General features: G+C 47.9%; 1 protein-coding gene across 3 annotated transcripts; it reads right to left on the bottom strand.

The window, feature by feature from the left end:
• Positions 1 to 1,382: 1,382 nt before the first annotated feature.
• On the bottom strand, positions 1,383 to 14,142 carry FBXW5 (F-box and WD repeat domain containing 5). 3 transcript variants are annotated; one of them, XM_069942791.1, is made up of 9 exons: positions 14,060 to 14,142; positions 12,151 to 12,371; positions 11,827 to 11,984; positions 11,578 to 11,752; positions 11,054 to 11,202; positions 6,952 to 7,411; positions 6,683 to 6,830; positions 6,211 to 6,423; positions 1,383 to 4,760 (listed from the first exon to the last, which is right to left on the bottom strand). In XM_069942791.1, exons 2-9 carry the CDS (start codon positions 12,341 to 12,343, stop codon positions 4,529 to 4,531), a joined length of 1,728 nt encoding a protein of 575 aa, XP_069798892.1. In that variant the 5' UTR covers positions 12,344 to 12,371; positions 14,060 to 14,142; the 3' UTR covers positions 1,383 to 4,528. The 3 variants fall into 3 exon arrangements, with proteins under 3 accessions (XP_069798892.1, XP_069798893.1, XP_069798894.1); XM_069942792.1 differs by lacking the exon at positions 14,060 to 14,142 and adding an exon at positions 13,972 to 14,058; XM_069942793.1 differs by lacking the exon at positions 14,060 to 14,142 and adding an exon at positions 13,967 to 14,032.
• Between the last annotated feature and the right edge of the window lie 1,593 nt (positions 14,143 to 15,735).

Below are 15,735 nucleotides of genomic sequence, written 5' to 3'. Positions count from 1 at the left end.
CCTCTTCTGGCCTGGTGACACTGAGTATGAAATGGCCGTCCCAGTGCTCGCTGCATTAAATGTGTCTCCCATCCCTGCAATGACGTTTTTAAATAAAGACCAAAATTTTTCATTGGTGAGTGCAGACTGCTTATTCTTCATGTATTGTAGCCAATTACTGTCTTCATCGTGCACCCCATAGCTGTATGGTTTGTTGCTATTTCCTCCACTGGTGCAGTCTACTTCTTTAGGGTTGGTTCACAATACGGAAAAGGGGCGGATAATCCGCCATCCCATAGACTCCATTGTATGGTCAGGTGAAATCCACCTGACCATAGAATGGAGTCTATGGGACTGGTGAAGGGGGCAGTATTATAGCAGTTATATTCCTGTATATAGGAGCAGTATTATAGTAGTTATATTCCTGTATATAGGAGGCAGTATTATAGTAGTTATATTCCTGTATATAGGAGCAGTATTATAGTAGTTATATTTCTGTATATAGGAGCAGTATTATAGTAGTTATATTCTTGTATATAGGAGCAGTATTATAGTAGGTATATTCCTGTATATAGGAGCAGTATTATAGTAGTTATATTCTTGTATATAGGAGGCAGTATTATAGTAGTTATATTCCTGTATATAGGGGGCAGTATTATAGTAGTTATATCCCTGTACATAGGAGCAGTATTATAGTAGTTATAATCCTGTATATAGGAGGCAGTATTATAGTAGTTATATTCCTGTATATAGGAGCAGTATTATAGTAGTTATATTCTTGTATATAGGAGCAGTATTATAGTAGTTATATTCTTGTAGATAGGGGGCAGTATTATAGTAGTTATATTCTTGTAGATAGGGGGCAGTATTATAGTAGTTATGGAAGTAACAAGATAAAGAGTCGAGCACTCACCGGTAAGAAAATGCTGTGGGTTTATTTCCAAAACACCGGAGACTTCAGCTGAGAGGGGGAAGACGTTACGCAGGAGCTCCTGTGAACGCACCTGCGTAACATCTTCCCTCTTCCAGCAGAAGTCTCCGGTGTTTTGGAAATAAACCCACAGCATTTTCTTATCGGTGAGTGCTCGACTCAAGATTTCTTATTACTTCCATTTATTGTCTTCCCTTGTCATAGCATTGCGGTGTGTGAAGTCCCTACACCGCCTTTCGCTGTTTCTGCCCCGTCCTCCAGCATCCAGTGAAGTGCCACTAGTCTGTTGGTGCTGGTTGGATCGTTCTCACCCACTGTATTGTAGTAGTTATATTCTTGTATATAGGTGGTAGTAGTATAGCAGTTATATACAGGTACTGTATGTATATACTCTGGTTACAGCTATGATCCAGTTGCTTTTCTTTCTTCCATGCTGTATTTCTAGGATCTGCAGGATACTTAGGGATCAGATACAATAATTAAATAAAAATCCTGGTTTATTGATCAGTGAGTTATGGAATAAATTAAATACACAACCAGAACATAATACTGAATGTGAGGGCCGGTGAAGGGTTAGTTGCAGTCAGTGGCTGTATGGATCTGGCGGCAGCATCACTTGTGTGACTGTTGATAAAACATTTATATCGGTATCTCCCACCAAACGTGAAGTCATGTAAATGCAAAAAAGTCTTCGTAAAGTTTTGGTGCTTTCCACATCAGAAACCAATACACATTCGGCTCTGTCAGGGACTTTTCCTATGAAACACAGTAGCATCCTGATGATTTCTGGTTAGTGACTCTTCCTTCCTAGGCGCCAATATCCCCACCACATTGGTATCATGGCTGCTGCAGCCCGGTGATGGATGAGACATTCATTTTTGACGTCTGCGACTCCCACTTATCCCAATAATAGGCACCACATCCTAATCTATAAACCCCCTTTAAGGATTCATGTTATGGTACCAGAATCTTCCATTAACATGTCTGTAGAGTGAATATTTGGCCTCTCTAACATATCTGTTTGCTGTCAGTGAATGAGAACGCTCCTATTTGTTCATACAGCTGGGATGTGGATACAGTTATATGTAATGGAGGCAATGCTCTGTGAGCTGAACAGACCAACACATTGTAACAAACTGAGATCAGTGCTGATGCTACTAGACTATGTACAGAGTTCTCATTCACTGATGACAGACATGTTGTGATTAGAGATGATCAAACAGCGGAAAATCTTAGGTTCTATAGAACAATGTGTCAAAGAAGTGTAAGTCTAGTGTATTAGAAAGCTGTATACAATGTGATCCCTTTACCACTGTATTCACACAGAGCAGATTAGCTTCCATGCACAATATGGTTTTTAGACATGCTGTGGGTTGTAGTTCCCTAGCATGTGACTCAAGGTTGTCCAGGCATGCTGGGAGTTATAGTTTTTCTCTACCAGCTGCTCTATAGGTTCTAAAGCTGAAGTATCCAAGCGATGGTTCTGGTCATGGGGTTGAGTGGGTGTCCAGTGAAGCGTGGCTGTGACTGATGTGGCGCCCCCACAACTCGTAGTGGAAATTACAATGACACGACAGCTGCTTCCTGTGATCCGTGGAGACACGTTTATAACACACGTCAATGGAAATGTTCCACTGCTCGGTGCTCAAATAACACGAGTACGATATGGTTTCCAGACGTCATGGCCTGCTGATTGTACAGAGATAGGCGGTACGTGTACAGCTTATCTCTTCCTCTGTCAGCCCTCTTATCACTCATACAGGAAGCTGCTTTTTCCATTACAGCCAATGATTAGCTGATGTGTTGCTATATAACAAGAGGCTCTCTAATACCTGTCCCAGCTGCTGCAGAACCTCACAGCACACTTCTAGATTACACACTACATGGCCAGGGCTCAGAACATACATTACTACCCCCATGTGCACAAAGAGATGAGTCTGGTACTGAATATCCGTCACAATGTATCATATGGGGGGGGGCAACCAATGTTTCTCTGCTCCTATGTAGGGTTGATCGAACCTCAGGTACCGCCTAGAATTCCGGGATTCAGCCTAGGTAATAGGAATTCCAGGCGGTACCCGGGCAGTCTCTCCTCCTTCCCCACGGACCAGGAAGGCTTCAGCGTTCAAATGCGGCAGGTTCATGAATGCTCGAGTTCGATCAAACCTAGGATTTCCCGAGGTTCCATCAACTCTACTCCTCTGCACCATGGATAATAACTGAGAAAAAACTTACAGCTGTATACTATGGCTCCTTAAAGGGGGGTTCCTGTTTTATATGAAATGTAATATTTAAACTCTACAACTTTCTAATAGACTTTACATTTCCCTTCTTCTCCATAGTAAAGATATCTTACTTGCAGTCAGTGAATGAAAACACCCAATCTAAACAACGCTCTGTGAACTAAACAGCCTGGACTGACACATTGTAACAACAAGTGAGCTTTGTTGCTGTATTTCGCTCACAGAGCGTTGACTGGACTAGCAGTGTACTGTAAAATGTAACCAGTCCTCATGCACTGACAGCAAGCCAGTACCTTGCAAATGATGAGGAATTAAAAGACAATGTACAGTGACCCCTCCTTCAGGAGACCACCCAAAACTGCATTAAAAATCACTCTACAATAGGCATGGTCTTCTCAAAGAAAATGGCTTGTATGCATTATATATAGAGGGCAAAAAATCTGGTCTGGATTTTTACAGTGTTTCACTGTATCTGACCTGTGGTTATCCAAAGGACACGTGTCTGGATTCATAAGGGGTCTGGGATCCCATTGATTGAATGGGGGTTGCTTTTCCCCTCGGCACATGGAGTGGTAGTGCACATGCTGGGCTGACGGTGTCAAGCACTGTACTCTGCTGTCAGCCCCATAACACATGAAGGGACGACTGGCTGGTTGTCACTCTTGTCATTTAAAGAATCATGTCAGACCGCCAATCCAATGCTTATCTGTCCAGAGGGTAATGTTTAAAGGGATTATCCAGGATTAAACAAACATAGCTGATTACTTACAAAAACAGCACCACTCCTGTCCTCAGGGTGTGTGTGGTATTACAACTAACTTAAAGGGGTTATCCAGTGCTACAAAAACATGGCCACTTTTGCACCACTCTGGTTTCCACATTGGGTGGTGTTTGAAACTCAGTTCCATTGAAGTAAATGGAGCTTAATTGCAAACCAGACCTGACCTGGAGGACAAGAGTGGGGAAAAAGTGGCCATGTGTTTTTGTAGCGCTGGATAACCCCTTTAAAGTCACTTTTCTGAACCGGCTGCCGTACCACACCCTAATTTCTGGAAGAAATCTGCTATGTTTTTCTATAACCCTTTCCTGGCAGTGGTCTCTGGCCCATGTTGGAAGTTTTGCATCAGATGTAGGGCCACAGGTCAGAAATTACCACTTTATGGTCTTGTTGCTTAATATTACACGGATCTTACCCTACTGTTCTAGTTCACCCCAAATGGAGGAAATAGGACTGTGTCATTCCTGAAATGTGATGTCTCGGCACGGTGTCCTCCGCATCGCCACAACCAGCGTCTTTACTGACAGTCTTGAGTCCCAGCAGCTGCGGCCATGGCCATACCTCTATAGTCCGTTAACGGAGGACAGAGCAGAAGTGTCAAGTGTCATAGAAGGCAGACCACTGCAAAGACTTCAGCAAGTCCCGGGGGCTGCGGAGCGAGCGCCTGGAGCGCCACACTTTGATGGTGCAGTCATCGCTGGCGGTCAGCAGAAGCTCCTGATCTACAGGGCAGAAAGCCACAGAGTTGACCACATCATCGTGCGGCAGGGTGGCCAGGCAGGCGTTATAATGGCGGTCCCAGATGTAGCCACAGCGATCCTCCGCCCCACTAAAACAAGAAAGAGAGAATCAGCCGCGGATCAGAGTGTAATCCGTAACATGGTGGAAGTGAGCAAACAAGTCTCTATATAAAGAAGGGCTACATGGGCACTGTCACTACATGTCAAAAGTTATTGATCACAGTGGGTCTCATTCTGATCAGGAGATACAGCTGGGCAGAGGACCGCACAGTTCCCTCACCAGCCAGCTCCTAATTCTGTCAATGTAGTCTCATAGAGTTACACTAACGGCCAGGGACGTGAACTGTGCTGCCACGTCCTCTCCCCAGCTATATCTCCCGGTCCCAGCAGTGAGACCCACTGTGATCAATAATTTTTGACATGGCAAAAGTTATTTGCAGTGATGGGTAAAAAGGATGGATAAACCTATTGTACTGGTAGATACAGGCACCTGCAGGTAGAGGGCGCTCTCAGCCTGTATCTATACAGCTCCTAGTGTGCTCAGTAACATGTATATGGTGGGAGCTCCCCTAGTGTCAGTGCAAGATTTCCTCATATAACCACAACTATCTATAGACATACAGTGGTAACTTGGTTTAAGAGTAACTTGGTTTAAGAGCGTTTTGGTATAAGAGCTCACAGTTTTTCAAAATTGTGATTTAAGAGCATTGCTTTGGTGGGGGAGGGGCATGGTCTGCATAGCGGGGTCTACAGCCCTGTACTCTGACCCAGGAAGTCTCCTTCACCTTCCAAATCATAGCAGATCCACTTCAGACTGGGGCTTACATCAGGGGACAGGACAGTGGAGGTAATCTCTCCATAGCTGTAACCCCTCTCTCCCTGGACAGAGAGTGCTGCATGTATGTGCCCACATCTGTCCTGCTTATTCCTTCCTGCTCCCTGCAGTCTCTGTCCGCCCTTGTGTTTCCCATCCTCTCCATTCCTGTACAGTAACTTATAATATCACAGATTCTGCTGTTTCTGAATGTTTCATCTGTTTTACATCTTATTCAGAATAATAAATCATTATATTTGGGGTGTGGAACCAATTGTCTGCATTTCTATGATTTCTTATGGGAAAATTTGCTTTGGTTTAAGAGTGGATTTGGATTACAAGCGCCGTCCCGGAACGAATTATGCTCCTAATCCAAGGCACCACTGTATATGAGATCAGTCTGGACGAGACTTCAGACTTCTTAGTAGTGCGCTGTGAGCTATTCAGCCTGTTACATACAATAAAGGATTCTGCTCCACTAACCCTGATCTCTGCGTTCTCTCACCGTCCGCAGCGCTCTAGCAGGAACTCATTTCAAGGTGGAAATTTTCCAGACTAAAGCCTGAGCACAAACCTCTATAGATCAGAGTCCCCAAACCTCTGGCTCTCCAGCTGCAGCAACACCACAACTCCTGGAGTTGCTGGGATGTGTAGTTGTGCAACAGCCGGTTAACATTATAAACTATGCGAACATCTATGTGATGTCATAACAGTTGTGCACCCACCTGGCCACAAAGTCCTGGCTGACATCTAGGAAGATGAAGAAGCACTCATTGTTTGGGGTGTATGCTCGGTGGGCTCTCAGAGGGTCCTTCACCTCCCGCAGGGTCTTTAGGTCAAAGACGCGAAGCTCTATTTCCTCAGCAATGGGCGGTGGATACATGGGATCAGACACCACACAGTCCTTAGGCCAGGAGCGGCTATTCACATACAGATACCTACAAAGAGCAACCACATGATCTGCTATAATCTATGAAAGACCAGAGGTCTCCAGCTAAACTACAAATCACTGGGCATGCTGGGATTTGTAATTCTGCAACAGCTGGAGATAACATAGTACAGAGATGGGGAAGCTTTGGCTCTCCAGCTGTTGCAAAACTACAATTCCCATCATATCTGAACAACCAAAGCTTTAGCTCCCCCCCCCAGAAGAATTACACTCTGGATCCACTTAATAACCACGGATCCTGCTCTCACCTGTGATCCGGAGACAGACCCATGCCTATAATGTGACCGTGAATGTTAATTACATGGTCGAGGGAATCAAAGAACTCGTTGGGACCGCGCTCCTCGCCCAGCACCGGCCCCTCTGTCGTCATCTGGTGGGGAAGAAGCTGCTTAATCCCTGTAATAAGGGGAAAAACACAATGTGATTATATCATGGAATCAATATCTGTACAGCAGTGACACCTAGTGGTAGAAGATCATTACTACAAGCACATAACAGTAAGGTATAGACAACATACCTATCTGATGGGGGGAGTAGGTCAGAGAGCCGGTGGTGAAGATGAGATACTTCTTGCTCCCCTCCTCGGTGTGAGGTCCATCCGGTTGCTTTGTCCTGTATTTTGCATACCACTGGGCCACCTTAGTCTCAAACTGCTCCTCAGATAGTGGAGGTGGTGGCGCCTCCTGCTGTTCCTGGATATGGTCATTCATAAAGAATTGAAGGGCGGCTGCTATCTGAGCATCCTCCTCTACAATGTCCCTTTCTCTCTCGTCCTCCGCACCACCTTCCTCTTCCTCAGCGCTGTCCTCTTCCTCCCTTGGATGCGGGGGGCTTTGATCAATGTCCTCCACTTTATCTCCAGCCTCCGTCAGTAGATCTGGGGAGTCGGCCACCATCACCATACGGATAGTGCTGGCGTTCAGGTTCTGAATTTTAAAGAGTCGCTTCACCACATTGAGGTTCTCTGACTCCACGTCCTGGAAATAGAGGCCATGTGATCAGTCATAATTCACACTGCCCGCTCCTCCCAGTACTACACATACACTGCCCGCTCCTCCCAGTACTACACATACATACACTGCCCGCTCCTCCCAGTACTACACATACATACACTGCCCGCTCCTCCCAGTACTACACATACATACACTGCCCGCTCCTCCCAGTACTACACATACATACACTGCCCGCTCCTCCCAGTACTACACATACATACACTGCACGCTCCTCCCAGTACTACACATACATACACTGCCCGCTCCTCCCAGTACTACACATACATACACTGCCCGCTCCTCCCAGTACTACACATACATACACTGCCCGCTCCTCCCAGTACTACACATACATACACTGCCTGCTCCTCCCAGTACTACACATACAGTGCCCGCTCCTCCCAGTACTACACATACATACTGCCCGCTCCTCCCAGTACTACACATACATACACTGCCCGCTCCTCCCAGTACTACACATACATACACTGCCTGCTCCTCCCAGTACTACACATACATACACTGCCCGCTCCTCCCAGTACTACACATACATACTGCCCGCTCCTCCCAGTACTACACATACATACACTGCCCGCTCCTCCCAGTACTACACATACATACACTGCCCGCTCCTCCCAGTACTACACATACATACACTGTCTGCTCCTCCCAGTACTACACATACATACACTGCCCGCTCCTCCCAGTACTACACATACAGTGCCCGCTCCTCCCAGTACTACACATACATACACTGCCCGCTCCTCCCAGTACTACACATACAGTGCCCGCTCCTCCCAGTACTACACATACATACACTGCCCGCTCCTCCCAGTACTACACATACACTGCCCGCTCCTCCCAGTACTACACATACAGTGCCCGCTCCTCCCAGTACTACACATACATACAGTGCCCGCTCCTCCCAGTACTACACATACATACAGTGCCCGCTCCTCCCAGTACTACACATACATACAGTGCCCGCTCCTCCCAGTACTACACATACATACAGTGCCCGCTCCTCCCAGTACTACACATACATACAGTGCCCGCTCCTCCCAGTACTACACATACATACACTGCCCGCTCCTCCCAGTACTACACATACAGTGCCCGCTCCTCCCAGTACTACACATACAGTGCCCGCTCCTCCCAGTACTACACATACATACAGTGCCCGCTCCTCCCAGTACTACACATACAGTGCCCGCTCCTCCCAGTACTACACATACATACAGTGCCCGCTCCTCCCAGTACTACACATACACTGCCCGCTCCTCCCAGTACTACACATACATACACTGCCCGCTCCTCCCAGTACTACACATACATACACTGCCCGCTCCTCCCAGTACTACACATACACTGCCCGCTCCTCCCAGTACTACACATACATACACTGCCCGCTCCTCCCAGTACTACACATACATACACTGCCTGCTCCTCCCAGTACTACACATACATACACTGCACGCTCCTCCCAGTACTACACATACATACACTGCCCGCTCCTCCCAGTACTACACATACATACAGTGCCTGCTCCTCCCAGTACTACACATACATACACTGCCCGCTCCTCCCAGTACTACACATACATACACTGCCCGCTCCTCCCAGTACTACACATACATACTGTCCGCTCCTCCCAGTACTACACATACATACACTGCCCGCTTCTCCCAGTACTACACATACAGTGCCCGCTCCTCCCAGTACTACACATACATACTGCCCGCTCCTCCCAGTACTACACATACATACTGTCCGCTCCTCCCAGTACTACACATACATACTGTCCGCTCCTCCCAGTACTACACATACATACACTGCCCGCTCCTCCCAGTACTACACATACATACACTGCCCGCTCCTCCCAGTACTACACATACACTGCCCGCTCCTCCCAGTACTACACATACACTGCCCGCTCCTCCCAGTACTACACATACATACACTGTCTGCTCCTCCCAGTACTACACATACATACTGTCCGCTCCTCCCAGTACTACACATACATACACTGCCCGCTCCTCCCAGTACTACACATACACTGCCCGCTCCTCCCAGTACTACACATACACTGCCCGCTCCTCCCAGTACTACACATACATACACTGCCCGCTCCTCCCAGTACTACACATACATACACTGCCCGCTCCTCCCAGTACTACACATACATACAGTGCCCGCTCCTCCCAGTACTACACATACAGTGCCCGCTCCTCCCAGTACTACACATACATACACTGCCCGCTCCTCCCAGTACTACACATACATACTGTCCGCTCCTCCCAGTACTACACATACATACACTGCCCGCTCCTCCCAGTACTACACATACATACACTGCCCGCTCCTCCCAGTACTACACATACATACACTGCCCGCTCCTCCCAGTACTACACATACATACACTGCCCGCTCCTCCCAGTACTACACATACATACACTGCCCGCTCCTCCCAGTACTACACATACATACACTGCCCGCTCCTCCCAGTACTACACATACATACACTGCCCGCTCCTCCCAGTACTACACATACATACACTGCCCGCTCCTCCCAGTACTACACATACATACACTGCCCGCTCCTCCCAGTACTACACATACATACACTGCCCGCTCCTCCCAGTACTACACATACATACAGTGCCCGCTCCTCCCAGTACTACACATACATACACTGCCCGCTCCTCCCAGTACTACACATACATACAGTGCCCGCTCCTCCCAGTACTACACATACATACTGTCCGCTCCTCCCAGTACTACACATACATACACTGCCCGCTCCTCCCAGTACTACACATACATACACTGCCCGCTCCTCCCAGTACTACACATACATACACTGCCCGCTCCTCCCAGTACTACACATACATACTGTCCGCTCCTCCCAGTACTACACATACATACACTGTCTGCTCCTCCCAGTACTACACATACATACTGTCCGCTCCTCCCAGTACTACACATACATACACTGCCCGCTCCTCCCAGTACTACACATACAGTGCCCGCTCCTCCCAGTACTACACATACATACACTGCCCGCTCCTCCCAGTACTACACATACATACTGTCCGCTCCTCCCAGTACTACACATACATACACTGCCCGCTCCTCCCAGTACTACACATACATACAGTGCCTGCTCCTCCCAGTACTACACATACATACACTGCCCGCTCCTCCCAGTACTACACATACACTGCCCGCTCCTCCCAGTACTACACATACATACTGTCCGCTCCTCCCAGTACTACACATACATACACTGTCTGCTCCTCCCAGTACTACACATACATACTGTCCGCTCCTCCCAGTACTACACATACATACACTGCCCGCTCCTCCCAGTACTACACATACAGTGCCCGCTCCTCCCAGTACTACACATACATACTGTCCGCTCCTCCCAGTACTACACATACATACACTGCCCGCTCCTCCCAGTACTACACATACATACACTGCCCGCTCCTCCCAGTACTACACATACATACACTGCCTGCTCCTCCCAGTACTACACATACATACACTGCCCGCTCCTCCCAGTACTACACATACATACACTGCCTGCTGTGCCCATGTCCCCCTGTTACTACATGTACTTACCTGAAAGGCCTTATTTAACCACAGCACAGAGCAGGAGGTGACACGGCCCATACGGTGCAGGTTCCCGGAGATGAGGTGCGTGTTATTGAGCCAACAGCCAAACACATCGTAGGGTTTATTCCTCACTCGGGACAGAAGGTTAAATCCATCTGTGGGTGAAGGGTAAGTTTAAAAGAACAGTCCACACAGACTTGATACATTGTGTTATATCAAGTGCCGGGTCTGAGGGTCATAGCGTGACACTGGTATTGTGACCTTTAAGGGGTTGTTCACCAAATATGTTTCTCTTTCACATCAATTGGTGCCAGAAAGTGTCAGAGTTTTGTAATTTACTTCTATTAAAAAAATCTTCAGTCTTCTAGTACTTATCAGCTGCTGTAAGTCCTGCAGGAAAAGGTGTATTCTTTCTTTCTGTTGTGACAGCCATACTGCTTATCACTCAGCTTCACCAAGATAATATAAAAAACACATTATACTTTCACACATCAGAATTTGAAATCTACAATATAATCTATAAAATTTACCGAGACTGAAAACGGCTATTTCTCCCGCACAGGAGTTGTGGGGTCCTACAAAGACCCCGGACACCAGCAGCAGCGTGTCATCAGAATTAAACTGGGAGAACTGGGTGTAGTTCCAGTGGTGCGGCCTCATGTTTGCGCTGTGCAGGAGGGATATGGGGTGTCTGGTGTTCCATACCTGTAGGAGAATGATAAGATGTAGGTAAGAGTGTACCGCGGTGCGAGGTCTGTACGCGGAGCGCTCCTCCTCACCTTCACCGTGCAGTCCTTGGAGCAGGAGGCGCAGAGTTCTCCGGAGTGTGAGAAGCTGATGTGCAGGACCTGGTCGGTGTGCTCCCGCAGCCGCTCCACCTGCACACAGGGGACGGTATCACAGAGACGCTGGAACTCCTCGTACCACGAGTCAGAACCTGCCACACAAACAGCACCGGTCACACTATACAGGGGGGAGGGAAATACCCACCATATATACCCCACATGTATCTGCCGCCCTAGGGGAATGGAGTATAAGGCACCTGCTACATGATAACTAACTGGAATCAATCTCTGAGCACAAGGTGGCGCTGTGCACTCTACCTGGGTAGCGATGGATTTGGCGCTGCACCTGGTAATGTCGGTAGAACAGCTCCTTCCACAAGAAGTCGTCCCTGGACACCTGATACCAGCGCCGGCACACCAGCCCCGCAGACAGCAAGTCACCAGGGCCCAGGTTCAGGAATATCTGGTAGAGGAGGCTGTCCGGGAGCAGGCAGGGCGCCGCGTCGTCCATTGTGTCATTCTTACGTCTTCAACCTTCCCTGAAATACGAGTATAGTTTATACAGTATATATGGTGTACAGCACAGTGTATATGGTGTGAGGGGGTCAGTGTATACAGTATATAGTGTACAGCACAGTGTATATGGTGTGAGGGGTCAGTGTATACAGTATATATAGTGTACAGCACAGTGTATATGGGGTGAGGGGTCAGTGTATACAGTATATAGTGTACGGCACAGTGTATATTGGGTCGGTGAATACAGTATATAGTGTACAGCACAGTGTATATGGGGGGAGGGGTCAGTGTATACAGTATATATAGTGTACAGCACAGTATAAATGGGGTGAGGGGTCAGTGTATACAGTATATATAGTGTACAGCACAGTGTATATGGGGGGAGGGGTCAGTGTATACAGTATATAGTGTACAGCACAGTGTATATGGTGTGAGGGGTCAGTGTATACAGTATATATAGTGTACAGCCCAGTGTATATGGGGGGTGTCAGTGTATACAGTATATAGTGTACGGCACAGTGTATATGGGGGGAGGGGTCAGTGTATACAGTATATATAGTGTACAGCACAGTGTATATGGGGGGTGTCAGTGTATACAGTATATATAGTGTACGGCACAGTGTATATGGGGGGAGGGGTCAGTGTATACAGTATATAGTGTACAGCACAGTGTATATGGGGGGAGGGGTCAGTGTATACAGTATATAGTGTACAGCACAGTGTATATGGGGTGAGGGGTCAGTGTATACAGTATATATAGTGTACAGCACAGTGTATATGGGGTGAGGGGTCAGCGTATACAGTATATAGTGTACAGCACAGTGTATATGGGGGGGTCAGTGTATACAGCATATATAGTGTACAGCACAGTGTATATGGGGGGTGTCAGCGTATACAGTATATAGTGTACAGCACGGTGTATATGGGGGGGTCAGTGTATACAGCATATATAGTGTACAGCACAGTGTATATGGGGTGAGGGGTCAGCGTATACAGTATATATAGTGTACAGCACAGTGTATATGGGGGGGTCAGTGTATACAGCATATATAGTGTACAGCACAGTGTATATGGGGTGAGGGGTCAGTGTATACAGTATATATAGTGTACAGCACAGTGTATATGGTGTGAGGGGTCAGTGTATACAGTATATAGTGTACAGCACAGTGTATATGGTGTGAGGGGTCAGTGTATACAGTATATAGTGTACAGCACAGTGTATATGGTGTGAGGGGTCAGTGTATACAGTATATATAGTGTACAGCACAGTGTATATGGGGTGAGGGGTCAGTCGTGTATACAGTATATATAGTGTACAGCACAGTGTATATGGTGTGAGGGGTCAGTGTATACAGTATATATAGTGTACAGCACAGTGTATATGGGGGGGGTCAGTGTATACAGTATATATAGTGTACAGCACAGTGTATATGGTGTGAGGGGTCAGTGTATACAGTATATATAGTGTACAGCACAGTGTATATGGGGTGAGGGGTCAGTGTATACAGTATATAGTGTACAGCACAGTGTATATGGGGGGGTCAGTGTATACAGTATATATAGTGTACAGCAGTGTATATGGATTGTATGGTCAGTGTATACAGTATATATGCGGTACCGCACAGTGTACACGGTCAGCAGCCCCCGTTGGGAGGACACCTCCGGTCCCAGCCCCTGTTCTCCCCTCAGCCCCACCGGCTCCGGTTCTCACCTGCACTTCCGCATCTTCCACTCTCTCTCCTCCTGAGCTCTCTATGATTGGCGCCGCTCTGTCCCGCCCCTCGCTGCTCTATGATAGGGGGCGGAGCCAGCAGGGACAGATATAGCCGAGGCTCCAGCTCCATGTATGTACAGTAACCCAGCGGTTCTCAGGTTACTGCCCTACCACAGCTACTGGTGCTGCCATCTAGCGGCGAAGGATCGGTAATGCAGAGACCTACACCTGCAGCTACAAACGCATGAATGACGCGGCGCATACCCTGCTGGTTTCACCACTAAACCGCGCTTGTTTTATTTCAAATGATTTTTTATGATCCCGCCTGGCTGTGTGACATTACCCCTGGCTTCTGCTGCTGAGATGCTAAAGGGAGGGAGAGTACACTGCAGCATTGTAGACATAGGGCAGTAGATACAATAACAGCTGACCTTGGCTTTATGAGTGGTCACAGGTGAGATGGGACCTTTCATTACATTTAAGGAACAGTGTGGATCACCTTCAGGGGGCAGACTGGCTCAACTTGAAAGTGCACAGCTCAGGCTCCTCCCGCACATGGCACATGCTAAGCCCCACCCCTATTTCCTGTGTTGTATTCCACTCTGTCTGTTACCAGAGACAGATTTCCCCTGACAACAGGCAGTGGACAATGGACAGGAGACATCTAGTGGCCAAGAGTCATTTTTGCTAAATGAAGTGATTTACAATGTCACAGATCACATGGTGAGAAGGTGTCTGAAATAACACGGTCCGGGATACAATCACAGTGATCCCAACTGATCAAAAGACTTCTCCCCTCCTCACAGAAAAGAGAGGGCGAGTGTATGCTGTCAAGGTATTATAGGGCGAGCTGTGCAATGAATAGGCTCAACTCTATCGCAGGTATATACATACTGACTCCGCAGCTGTTCCAGGGGATAACGCCACCAGATATGGGGAGTAAGCAGCGATCTGACACTAGGTCACTGCACCAGGTAAAGCCCCTCAAGTGGATCAGCGCAGGTGTGGTGGAGTTCCAAGGTACAGTCACCATGGGGGACCACAATGTTGTTACACCAGACAGTTCATTTATTGGGCAACGCGTTTCCACACATATTTTTTCTCCTAACATACAGAGGCATTGCAGTCCTGATGGTTACAGTTCCCAGATGCTAAAACAAGATGGTGCCATTACTATTTCTTGGAGATTTCAGTTATACAAGATCAACAGGAGCAAAACATTATCACTGTCAATCACACTGTGCTCCCTATCACCTTTACTACAATGTTCCCCAATCTATGACTCTCCAGCATTCACAAAACTACAACTCTCATCGTGCACTGATATCTGCAGGCTGACAGGACATGATGGGAGTTGTAGCTTTGCAACAGCTGGAAAGCCACCGATTGGAGGGACCCTGCTGTACTTACACCATTCAGCCGGGGTCCAGTCCCACCTCTCCCGCAGACTCTCCCTCCAGTCCCCTGCCTCTCCCGCAGACTCTCCCTCCAGTCCCCTGCCTCTCCCGCAGACTCTCCCTCCAGTCCCCTGCCTCTCCCGCAGACTCTCCCTCCAGTCCCCCGCCTCTCCCGCAGACTCTCCCTCCAGTCCCACCTTTCCCGCAGACTCTCCCTCCAGTCCCCCGCCTCTCCTGCAGACTCTCCCTCCAGTCCCCCGCCTCTCCCGCAGACTC

The sequence above is a fragment of the Dendropsophus ebraccatus genome, chromosome 10 (assembly GCF_027789765.1).
Source record: "Dendropsophus ebraccatus isolate aDenEbr1 chromosome 10, aDenEbr1.pat, whole genome shotgun sequence".
NCBI lineage: Eukaryota > Metazoa > Chordata > Amphibia > Anura > Hylidae > Dendropsophus > Dendropsophus ebraccatus.
Note: the sequence above shows the minus strand (reverse complement) of the source record. Positions and strands in the feature narration are given on the sequence as shown.